The 12,351-nt window shown below is 39.7% G+C and overlaps 2 protein-coding genes across 2 annotated transcripts; both read right to left on the bottom strand.

The window, feature by feature from the left end:
- Nucleotides 1-166: 166 nt before the first annotated feature.
- Nucleotides 167-5,397, bottom strand: nfatc2ip (nuclear factor of activated T cells 2 interacting protein). The gene is made up of 10 exons (XM_028455759.1): nucleotides 5,380-5,397; nucleotides 4,320-4,422; nucleotides 2,440-2,541; nucleotides 2,196-2,256; nucleotides 2,013-2,127; nucleotides 1,634-1,714; nucleotides 1,102-1,294; nucleotides 760-904; nucleotides 580-677; nucleotides 167-458 (listed from the first exon to the last, which is right to left on the bottom strand). Exons 2-10 carry the CDS (start codon nucleotides 4,329-4,331, stop codon nucleotides 297-299), a joined length of 969 nt encoding a protein of 322 aa, XP_028311560.1. The 5' UTR covers nucleotides 4,332-4,422; nucleotides 5,380-5,397; the 3' UTR covers nucleotides 167-296.
- Nucleotides 4,752-11,658, bottom strand: LOC114468718 (ras-related protein Rab-35). Its single transcript, XM_028455760.1, has 7 exons — nucleotides 11,513-11,658; nucleotides 9,758-9,996; nucleotides 9,628-9,678; nucleotides 9,428-9,551; nucleotides 9,207-9,331; nucleotides 9,006-9,130; nucleotides 4,752-5,566 (listed from the first exon to the last, which is right to left on the bottom strand). Exons 2-7 carry the CDS (start codon nucleotides 9,810-9,812, stop codon nucleotides 5,420-5,422), a joined length of 627 nt encoding a protein of 208 aa, XP_028311561.1. The 5' UTR covers nucleotides 9,813-9,996; nucleotides 11,513-11,658; the 3' UTR covers nucleotides 4,752-5,419.
- Between the last annotated feature and the right edge of the window lie 693 nt (nucleotides 11,659-12,351).

Genomic DNA, 12,351 nt, shown 5'->3' with positions numbered 1-12,351 from the left:
AATGCTGACACTTTCAAACTTATAGGTACCGTAGGAAAAATCAATAATTTATAATTATAATTAAAACAAATAATCAAAATATCACTTCACCCTTGGGTAGGCACTGCCTCCCTTGCCTACCCTGACTGCACGTCACTGGTGTGTGTGTACATAAATAAATCTGAACAACTTTGAAATTAATTTATTTACAGAAAAAAACACTGAAAAATGGTACAACTTAACGTACAAAGTGCTCTTTAATAATACACAGATTTCATATGAACAAACACAAAAGCAAAAAAAGACAGGATGTGACATCACAGCCACACCTCAATGATGTCACCATCCTCCATGTCGAGCTGAGCCGGCGTCTGATGCGGCAACACTTTGCATCCGTCAAACAGGAATCGCACACTCTTACGTTTTTCGGGCGACATTTGAGACGTGAAGCGAATGAAGACGGAGCTAAGCGGCGCCTCCTGCAGGACAGAGGGAAGTGCAGCCATTTCCATAGCAACCGCCAAACATTTAATAACAATATTTACCAAAACACGTAAACAAGTTAATAAACAGACAATGAAAAGGGGCGGAGTTACAAACCCTGGGCAGGGAGAACTCCTGGGTGGAGTCTCTGTCTTTGCTCTGCAGTCGCACAGTGATGATGTCACCGCCTGACTCCTCCGCCATGACGAAGCACTCTGCACCACCACACACAAGCGTTACTACGACAACAACTACATCACTGGAGTCAACGTCAAAGATGATGTCACGGCGACTCACCGATGATGTCAGTGATGCCAATGCCGAGCTGTCCGATGGACCAATTGTTGGGCAGCTCCACTCCGTCCCTGAGCAGCAGCAGGCGAGGGGGCGGGGCTTCCAGGATGACAGACAGCTGAGTGAGCACCGAGCTCACGGGAGTCGACTAAAGAGACACAAACACTCAAACGTTTGTTTCCAACTGTTTGTTAGACAAACAAACATGAATATCAATATAAATTAAACAGAAAAACAAACAGTGTGTGTGTAACTCATTGTGAGAAACTTAAAAGACTTTAAAATAAAGTCAAGAAATAAAAAAAGAAAGAAAAGTGTTATTTTGTGTGTGTGTAACTCTCGTACTATCTGTACAGGGATCTTGTGGATTACAGTCCCACATCGAACTTTCAGAGGAATCTCACGGAGCGTGGGACTGAGGGTGATGACATCATCATCACACCCCATCAGAGGCGGAGCAGGTGAGGATCCACGACGCCGTTTACTACGTGTTTGTCGCTCCACAGAAATCAAAGAGTTCAACTTCCTGTCGATTTCACTGAGAGACGCAGTGGAACAAGAACAGGAGTAAAAGAGAGCACACGCACGCACGCACGCACACACACGCGCACGCACGCACGCACGCACGCACACACACACGCGCGCACACACACACACACACACACACACACACACACACACACACACACACACACACACACACACACACACACACACACACACACACACACACACACACACACACACACACACACACACACACACACACACACACACACACACACAGACACAGACACAGACAGACAGACAGACAGACAGACAGACAGACAGACAGACAGACACACACACACAGACACACACACAGACACACACACACCTGAGCTTCCGCTGAACTTTTCTGGACTGTTTATGATCTGGACTGAGTAGAGGAGGGGGGGAGGGGCAGCGCGGGGGCTCTCTGCATCAAAAAAAAACAAACAAACAAACATTACCATATTTGGTGCGTCCTGTACTAAGATGCTGGTTACCTTCTCACTGAGCAAAATCACCATGGTAACTTAGGCAAAATCACCATGTTAAGTTATTGATTGATTGGTCACACGCTGCTAACTCCGCCCTTTTTTATGTGAGCGCACACGCAGCCAGGTTGGAAACGGTTGGTTTAAGTGAACGTGTTTGTATTCAGCTTCATAGAACAGGCCCATAGTGTGTGTGTGTGTGTGTGTGTGTGTGTGTGTGTGTGTGTGTGTTCTCACTCCAGTTGTTTGTTTGTTTGTTGGTGTTTCTTGGGCTCGTCCTCGTCCTCAGAGTCAATGTTGATGACGGTCAGCGATGCACCTCGATTTGAGAACGGAGAGAGAAGAACGTCGTCTGAACACACACACACACACACACGCTGAGTCTCACACACACACACACACAGTTTGTTTGTTTGTTACCTGTGACGTTCCTCTCACTGATCAGCGCTGCTTTGGGCTTCATCTGCAGACCACTCCTCACCTGAACACAAATAGCCACGCCCCTTTACCCTGTTCAGCCAATGCTGCTATAAGCTAAGCTAACCAAAACACAAGACGGGTCTCAGAGGAAGTTTTCAACATTCTTGAATTTCTTTTAAAAGTCAATGTTTGAGTAAAAAAAGTTTGACGAGTCCATCTCTAAGCCCCGCCCACCATCTCTCACCTGATTGGAGTAGACGGGAACAGGGATGATGGCCGATGGGTCAAGGATTCGCCGCTGTCTGGACACGGTTGGTCTCATGGCCGCAAGTTCACCTTCAGACACCTGAAAGTAAACAACAAACAAATAAACGTAGATTTTACAATATAGACAGGGCATGTCTTAACTGCTCCAAGAGCCTTGCCCACAAATCATTATTGGGACCAGACAGTAAACACACACACTAGAGCTGCAGCTAACGATTATTTTCATAATTAATAAATCGGTCAATAATTGGGCTGGAGCATCTTTTTTACAGTGTATGTTATGCAGGAGTAGAAGATGGAATTGGTGACTTTTCTGCTTGAAAGGTAATTACTGCTGCTTTATTTATATTATGTTTGATTTGTAATTGTTACACTAGAACTCTGTGGTGCATGTGTTGTTTGTGTGCACAGCAGCCTCTGTTTGGGCTGCTGTAAGTGACACTGTGTTGTTGCTGCTGTTGCTGATAGATACACCTGTTTGCAGTGACATCATCATCCGGGACATTTGCCTTAACAACACCCGCCGCCATTTTAAGAGGGGTTTACATTTGCCTGACAACCGCTATTTACACTATTTACTGCAGACAACATGAAGGTTTTACTCAATGTTGTACGAATACTTCAGCAGATTAGAGCCAAAGGCCAAGCACCGATATGAAGTTACATCTGATTGGTTTAGAATCATGTCCGTACCAAACACCTCAAGGTTCATAGAAAAACAACCAGACAACATGACCAGATCTCCAATGATCTGATATTTATGAGTAGCTCATTAACAGCCCTGGTGTCTACACAATGGAGAAGATTAGGACTTATAAAAGCCTGGATGTATATATATATATTTTAAGGTAGGCTTATGTATATGTTTTTATGTCTATATAGGCCTGTGTCATCATGATAATTGACTCGTTATGCGATGTGGCTATGCTAGGCTCGCGCCGCTAATAATAACACAGCCTAAATTAAAACGTAAACGGTATATGAAGCACATTTGTTTATTTAATATACTTACAGTTCATATATTTACTGTCAATTTCACATTGCTTGTCTTCAAGTTAGACATACTAGCCATAAACATTTCAGTCATTACTGAATAATTACTATAATTTCCGTTTCTGTCGGTATTCTGTAAAAGTCTATCTTTACCTTCAGCCAGGCGTGGCTATGATAGTTAAATACTACGCAGGATTTGATCATTACACGATAAAAATCAGCGGTAAATAGCGGTTATCAGACAAATGATCACAACTCTTAAAATGGCGGTGCACGTTGCTAAGTCAAGTGCTGACGTCATGCGAAAAGGTGTATTGGTTTGTGCACATTGAGAGAGAGAAACGCTGCAGTAATATGTTTTTAACAGAGCTTGTTATATTACTGTCGGACTAACGTTAGCTTGTTAGCTCCTCTGAGGGAGGGACTTTGTAAAGTTTGGAGGCAGGGCAAGAGAGCAGCGGGGATGGAGGGGGAGAGAGAGATCTGAGAGTTGCGGACTGCACCTTTAAGTCACATTTTTAATTAGGCACGGTAATACCGTATATCGCGGTAGAATAAGGAGGAGGTTTGACTATCAAAATTTGGATACGGCCCAAGCACACGACAGCTAAAACAAGTGTTGAGCAAATTGATTAAATATAACTATATTTTTTGCTTAATCAAATGTTCTGATAGTTTTAGAAAGTCATGAAATATGAAACAAAAAATAGTCAACCATTATTATTTTTTGAAAGATAAACAATGAATGGGGTCAAATCGACAACGACAACAACAACAGGTTTAAAGCAGTTTCCAATCAGAAACAAACGAACATTAGCGGTGATAAACGACTTTAAACGGCCTCAGTTAAAAACAGTAACTTACCGCCTCCGCCATTGCTGCGCAGGCGCGTTCAAGGCCTGTGGGAAATCCTAAGTGCGCGGCCTTCTTCTTCTGTGGTATGTACTGGCGGTGTTAGCGTCACATACTGTCAGGGAATGTAGCAGATTTAACAGAATTCATAAATTAATCCTTTTAATCAGTTTAGTTTAAAATAAATAAATTAATCTAAAACTCTGAAATACAAAAACTAAAATACAGGAAATCTGAAACTAGTGCCAAAAAGCATCGTGTGTGTGTAAACACAAAATAAACAAACCCATCAAATATAAAATATTTATTTTCAGTTAATGTTTTCTTTATTCAGAATTGAAGACATTTATTCTTTAACTCACACACTGTAATCTGATTACTGGTTCCACTCAGGCACGATCTGATCAGAATCAGATTAAAACACAAAGAAATGTTTATTTTAAATAAGAAAAAAAGAGCATTTTATTCCCTTTGAAGCACATTTTATCATTTTATACAAAACACACAAACATGTTAATCATGGCCCAACAAAAAAAATAAAAATAAAAATCAATTCTCAACTTTTATTTTGAAATACAATGAAAAACAATCAGACCCAGTTTTGGCACTTTGATATTTGTAATATTTATATATAAAACAGTGTTTGGATTTATTCTGTGTCGTTTAATCCTATTTTTGGTTTTATTTATTAAAAACATAGACATGTGAAATGTAATTTTACTGTGAATGTAATTAATGTTATTAAGAAGCAGGGTTTTTTTTTGGTGTAATTATCGTTAAGACAGAAAAAAATTGTTAAATGTAAAGCTGGGAGGACACGCCCCCTAATGTAATCCCAATTATTCTGTTTGGATTAAAACTTTTCTTAATTAATGAATCCAGAATCAACACAACAGTGTGAGGAAATAATTATGGAAACATGTTTTAATTATTAATAGGATTTAATGCATAAAACCAAAGGGTGAAGACACGCCCCCTTTCTCAAAAAACACTGATCACACACACGCACGCACGCACACACACAAGTAATTTAAAAACAACAGTTGTAACATTAGAAACTAAGTCAGTTTACAGTTTGTGAGCTCTGATGCCCTGGGCGTGGTCTGACAGGCTCAGCAGCACTTCTTGGCCCTCTTACGGCGGTCTCCGCCCCTCTGAGCGTTGATGTTGACGGTGTCGTTTCGTTCTCTCTCTCTCTCGGCTCTGTTCTGACTCTGTTTCTTTGCTCTTAGAACCATTCTAGTGAACGCCATGAACATCTGGAACACACAGAGGAGACATTTAACATCTGCGGAGAGTAATAGATTACAATAACAGATTACAGTAATGTAAAGTATGACACTTCAAATGTTGGTTACAAAATACTTGAGAATGAAGGAAAGCACTTTCCTGCAAATGGACAGATACGCAGACCTGACATTCTGATTGGCTGAGCTGTTTAAAATGCATCCTAAGCAGCCAATAGAACGCCACCTAATAATAGAGCCACCCTATTGGTTGAGGAAGGAGCCAATCATCATCACACAGAGCAGATGCTGCAGAACAACAACAAACAGCAGCAACAACAAACACTTCCATAGATAAGTCCTTTACTCAAAACATAGAGCAATGATACCCCATAAACATTGTGCTGAGCTGTACAAAACAACATGCAATACAAATTAAAGTCCAGAATAGAGGAGTTAACCATAAAATTCTCATGAAAATTAAAACTACAAACAAAACACAAAACAATGAAAAAATGATTAAATGTGGACTATTGAATATCAGATTGCTTTCGTCTAAATCCCTCTTAGTGAGTGATCTTATAACTGACCATCAATTAAGTGTATTATGCCTCACAGAGACTTTGCTCAAAAATGAAGATTTTATTTCTTCTAATGAAGCCAGCCCTCCCAATTATGGTAACTACCATATTCCCCGTGACAGTGGTCAGGGAGGAGGAGTGGCAGCAGTTTTTCACTCAAGCTTATAAGTTACCCCAAAAATCAAACTTAACCAAAATTCATTTGAAAGCCTCTCACTTAAAATTTGTAATCCCAAAAACAAGATAGAAAAACCCACTTTACTGGTTATAGTTTACCATCCTCCTGGTCCATATTCAGAGTTTCTCTCTGAATTCTCTGACCTTCTCACTGATCTGGTGCTGAGCACTGATAAAGCTATCATAGTAGGTGACTTTAACATTCATGTTGATGATGAAAACAGTTTTTGGGATTAAAGAAACAGCGCTGGGTTGGTTTAAATCCTACCTATCAGACAGAACCCACTTTGTTTATGTTAATAATATCTCCTCAGCCAGAGTTAATCATGGAGTTCCACAAGGTTCAGTTTTAGGACCAATACTCTTTACATTATATATGCTTCCACTAGGTAACATTATCAGAGAACATAATATAAATTGTTATGCAGATGATACACAGCTTTATCTCTCAATGAAATCTGATGAAACTCATCAGTTATTAAAACTCCAGGCTTGTCTTAATGACATCACATCCTGGATGAGTTGTAACTTTCTCCTTCTTAACCAGGATAAAACCAAAGTGATTTTATTTGGTCCAAAACACCTCAGAGATAAATTATCAGAGTAAATAGTGTCTCTGGATGACATCACTCTGTCACCTAGCAACCACAGTAATAAACATAGACGTTATCTTTGATACTGACTTATCTTTTATTCTCATATTAAACAAATCACAAGGACAGCCTTCTTCTACCTCTGTAATATCTATAAAATCAAGATATCTTGACCCAGAGTGATGCTGAAAATGAATCCATGCATTCGTTACAAATAATTGTTAGTTACAGCTCTACATACAGTATTAAATCATTATTAAAATGATCGGGTTTGTACCCCATGTGTCTAATATTAAATGCTTTGTTTAAAAAGTGACTCTCTCCATGTTTCAGGAAGGAAACAAAGATTCTACCAACCCCAAAAAACAGATCGATGATGTGTATTTTATTTTGAAAGAAGTTGTAAAGTTCAACAGACTTAGAAAGTTTGTTTTCATATGTTTGTGTTTATTGCACTAAAGTGTGATAAATCCATCCAGGATGAAAGCGAATACGTGGTTAGACTAAGTCTGGTCGGTGCTATTGTGGATAAATTGGTTCCACGTTTGCTGAGTCATGATAAAGAAATGAGACTTAGTGAAGCTGTGATGTTTGAGATAGGTGGGCGTTTCTGAAGACCATGAATACGATCACAGAGTCACTGATGAAAGTATGGATCAGTTTGGTTTAGATGAAGAAATAAAAGACATGACAGAAAAAAGAAACAGAAGCACTGCTAAAAAAACAGAGACTGGTAGACAATAGCAACCATATTAAGGCAGAAATATCCCAAACATGTAGAATTAATAAAGTGAACTGATAAAGTTACAGTAAGAGGAGATGGAGCTTTTCATTTTCAGATATCACTTATGATTATTAGATTTATTCTTTTTTTTTTTAAGTTTCTTACAGAATAGAATAAACCTTTATTAATCTCCCAGAGGAGAAATTCACACAAACAAGTGTATAGGCAAGAATTCACTCAGGTCTCCCACATTAGAGATGAGAAGTCTACAACTGATCAAACATTACAACAAACCACAACTGTACTCTATCTTACATATACGTATAGATATAAGTTTCTAGAAAAGATTTGTCATTTAACAAACCCTGTACAAACAAAAGGTGAATTTAAAACAACAGGAGCTACATCATGAAGCAAAAATAAAAGTTCAAAAATCAATTTAACCAAACGCTTTTATGAAAACTGCATCTTCAGATGTTTTTAAGCGAGTCCACAGTCCAGCTCACGGAGGGACTGGTGTAGATTATTCCAGAGTCTTGGTGCTACCGCCTGGAACGCTAGGTTTTAAAATCATAAGGAGACCCTGGCCTGATGACTGAAGGGTGGGGGCCCAACAAGTCAGTGATATCCTGAGGGGTCTGACCACGCATCGTACGGTGCTCAATTTTCTTATTATTAGGACACACTTGAAAAAAATATCTTGTATTAGTTCCATTGCAGTCTTAATGAGTAATTATTCTGAAGCAATGTTTTATTAATAAGGAAAATATTCCTAATAAACCATCTGCCTTCTCACTTTCATTGCTCAAATCTTGTCTTTTTATATAAACTACGATAATAAAACATATTAAAACCAAAAGTCAACAGACAAATTAAATAACTATAATATTTGTGTAAAGAAACATGTATAAAAACCATAAAAATTCTGTAAAACACTCATTTCTAACAGCAGGGATAAGTTTATCCTGGTTGTTAACCTGCTCTGTAGAGGCTAAATCACCATGGTTACAGGTTAGCTGTAGAGGCTAAATCACCATGGTTACAGGTTAGCTGTAGAGGCTAAATCACCATGGTTACAGGTTAGCTGTAGAGGCTAAATCGCAATGGTTACTGGTTAGCTGTAGAGGCTAAATCACCATGGTTACTGGTTAGCTGTAGAGGCTATATCACCATGGTTGCTGGTTAGCTGTAGAGGCTATATCACCATGGTTACTGGTTAGCTGTAGAGGCTATATCACCATGGTTACTGGTTATCTGTAGAGGCTATATCACCATGGTTACTGGTTAGCTGTAGAGGCTATATCACCATGGTTACTGGTTAGCTGTAGAGGCTATATCACCATGGTTACTGGTTATCTTGTCAAGCTACAGCTAATAAAACAAACATCTGTTCTCACCTCTTCCACGTTCACGTTCTCTTTGGCGCTCGTCTCAAATACACGGACTCCCACCGACTCCCCATACCGCAAAGCATCCTGGGAATCCACCTTTTTACGGGAGGGGTCGTCATTCTTGTTTCCCACTGAACAAAGAAACCATTTGTAACTAGTTTAGGTGTTGTGGATCGTTTGGTGTCAGATCATGAGGTGACTTCTTACCAAGAACTTTACAGACGGAGTCACAGTTCTGAGAGATTTCATTCAACCACCGACGGACGTTGACGAAGGATTCAGGGTTGGTGACGTCGTACACCACGATTACACCGTGTGTGTTCCTGTAGTACCTGGGGGGGGGGAAAGGTTCCTCAGAGACAGAGGGGGAGAGGGTTCATCAGAGATAAAGGGATGGGGGGGTTCCACAGAGACGGGGGGGTCCCTACGTGGAGGTGATGGTCCTGAAGCGTTCCTGTCCTGCCGTGTCCCAGATCTGAAGCTTCACTCGTTCTCCGTCCAAATCCACCGTCCTGATCTTAAAGTCTACGCCAATGGTGGTGATGTAACTGCCTGCAGGAACCAATCAGGAGTCACAGCAGGAAGCACGCACGCACGCACACACACGCACGCGCACACGCACACACACCTGAGAAGGAGTTATCGGCGAATCGGAGCAAGAGGCTGCTTTTCCCCACATCTGAGGAACAAATAGAGCCATTAATATTAAACATGTGATCAATAATCACTGCTATGATTATTGATCACATGACACTCACTGGAGTCTCCGATGATGAGCAGCTTGAAAAGGTGATTGTAGTCTCTTCCTGCCATCGGATGGATTTTAAAATAAAAGTTTCTCAGCCGTTCCTCGATGTGAACACGCACATCTCCAGCTCAGCGTCGGCCCTTCAAAATAAAAGCCCTGCGTGTCTCAGCCTGGTTGGTCCTTCATCTCCTGCAGCAGCTTTTTTCAGAACGATCCCACGCTCAGAGGGAGAACCTGCAACTTTCCCTCCTTACACACACACACACACACACACACACACACACACACACACACACACACACACACACACACACACACACACACACACACACACACACACACACACACACACACACACACACACACACACACACACACACACACACACACACACACACACACACACACACACGTTTTTCCACCAAAACAGGAAATAATGGGACGCGATGACGTCACTTCCCTGTGAGATAAATGTGAAATTCTCGGCTCTCACAAATCTACCAAAAATAAAAGCGGCTGTGCCATTGAGTACTGACTAGTTTATCAAGGAGCTGATAGAGTAACACTGGTATTACACTAAGAACACTAAATAAATTCAAAAACAACTCTAAAGACACAAAATGATGCAATTAATTAATACAAAAAAACAATTTAAAACCACACTTTTTAATTAAGTTTGATCAAATAAAGTTTTCTTTAAAAAAAAACAAAAAAGCAAAAAAAAAAAAAAAAAAAACATATCTAAAAGATTAAATAAAATTTCCTCAGATTGTGGAAGACAAACCCGAGGTAACCTCAAATGATTATGTTAAAATGAATTAAAGAGCAGTGAAATTGCAGATTGGAAAACATTCTTTATGAAACGGGACGAAACTCCGTTTGAAAAATGTAAAATTAAACCGTTTTGTGTGAATAACAAACAATTGTGATTTATGCTTCATTCGGCTTTGATTTTGTCCTTTAAAATGTATTAATTTAATGAAAAACACGAGATTTAAACAAGTACATTCAATAATGTCAAAAAGAGGAAAAATAAATAAAATTCATCTGAAAGACCAGAATCACAGAAACTGATTTAATTAAATCAATACGTTTTTAGAGACATTAAATGAATAAATACATGGAATTAAAGCAGTGCTGAACAGACTCTAGTTATCGATGCTTTAGGAGGAACAGTTTTTAAAGTGAGTTTTAAGTCTTTACATCAGCACTCTGAGCTGAAAAAGAGGAAGTTTAAAAACCATTTGTGTCTTAATCCTTAAACTGTTGAACTCTGTCCATAAAATACAGCTTTTAATGTATATGTAAATATACTGTTATTTATAGTTAATGTTTGGTAACTTTAGTTGATATGTGGAGAATGATTTAATCATTTTCTTTTGTTCGGCATATATGACCTAACTTTTATTGAGCTAAAACCTGTTTTTAACTGAAGTTAACATGAGTTTAACTCTCTTTAACCCGGAGGCGTTTCTCAACAGCGACACACGAAACTACAACATTTATACAAAACACTTAAGTTATAAGAGCGACATGTTTCTACCGATTTGATTCTTAATGTTTTTTTTAGCTTATAAAAAGTACTGTTAAGTTTTTTAGGAAGGAGTTCAGAGTTCTAAGGAAAGACAGAAGTTAAATTTTAACTTTTCTATACGGAGTCTGGTGTGGGTGTTTCTGGGCCTGACTTTGTCTCCCAGCGGAGGCGTCAGAAAGCTTGAACTGGACAAAGAAGCTCAAATCCCGGACGAGGAGGGTAAAAACTTACCGTGAACTTCCTCCGAGTCCCGTGGTTTGTGTCCCACTCGGTGTCCGACGGCAGAGCTTTGATTCCCGCTGAGAAACCAGCGACAACCGGGAAACACCTGAGCCACAGCCGCCTCGGTGCGTTCAATGACACTCGGAATAAAGAGCTTTCGAACTGAAGTTCCAAAAGACCCGTGGAAAAGGTTGTTTGTGTCCAAAATAGTAAATAAATGATTATCACTGTTCTCAGCTGATTTATATTCGTGTTACGAACTAAATATTTGTGCGTTTATTCAACTAGGGTGACCGTGGCTCAGGTGGTAGAGGGTCGTCTTCTGATCGAGAGGTTGCGGGTTCGATCCCAGTACCTGACTATGTGTCGAAGTGTCCTTGGGCAAGACACTGAACCCTAAGTTGCTCCCAGTGGTCGACTAGTGCCTTGCATGTCAGTCCTGTCCCACTGGTGTGTGAATGTGAGAGTGATTGGGTGAATGAGCTGATATGTAAAGAGCTTTGAGACTGTTTCAGTGGTGATAAAGCTCTATATAAATCATGTCTATTTAACATTTAACTTTCCCATTACAGACGGTCTGGACAGTCTTACTCATTTCTTGTTTCTTCTCCAGACAAAGACGGTGATTGGCTCGTTTCCATTTTTGTTCCTGGTATTTATGCACTGTAATATTGGTATAAAGTGAAGTACAGGACTCCACGTCCCACAATGCAATGCACCAACCTTTCGTGACATCATCAATAGTTTATAGTGGAGATCAAAAACTTAGATTTATTGATTGATGAGGCGACACTTTGAAACAAGTTAAATCTTCACATTAAAACAATACATTTTGAACAAAGTTTTCA

The sequence above is a fragment of the Gouania willdenowi genome, chromosome 8 (genome assembly GCF_900634775.1).
Source record: "Gouania willdenowi chromosome 8, fGouWil2.1, whole genome shotgun sequence".
Lineage (NCBI taxonomy): Eukaryota > Metazoa > Chordata > Actinopteri > Blenniiformes > Gobiesocidae > Gouania > Gouania willdenowi.
Note: the sequence above shows the minus strand (reverse complement) of the source record. Positions and strands in the feature narration are given on the sequence as shown.

What these genes read in the sequence shown, in the direction of transcription:
- nfatc2ip (XM_028455759.1), bottom strand. An exon ending in CAGTGAGAGGAACGTCACAG is followed by an intron (nt 2,128 to 2,195) that starts GTAACAAACAAA and finishes GTGTGTGTTCAG; the next exon opens with ACGACGTTCTTCTCTCTCCG. An exon ending in CAAACAAACAAACAACTGGA is followed by an intron (nt 1,715 to 2,012) that starts GTGAGAACACAC and finishes TTTTTGATGCAG; the next exon opens with AGAGCCCCCGCGCTGCCCCT.
- LOC114468718 (XM_028455760.1), bottom strand. Translation starts at nt 9,812, where the DNA reads ATGGCAGGAAGAGACTACAATCACCTTTTCAAGCTGCTCATCATCGGA. An exon ending in GCTCATCATCGGAGACTCCA is followed by an intron (nt 9,679 to 9,757) that starts GTGAGTGTCATG and finishes TTTGTTCCTCAG; the next exon opens with ATGTGGGGAAAAGCAGCCTC. An exon ending in AGAACGTGAACGTGGAAGAG is followed by an intron (nt 5,567 to 9,005) that starts GTGAGAACAGAT and finishes TGTGTGTTCCAG; the next exon opens with ATGTTCATGGCGTTCACTAG.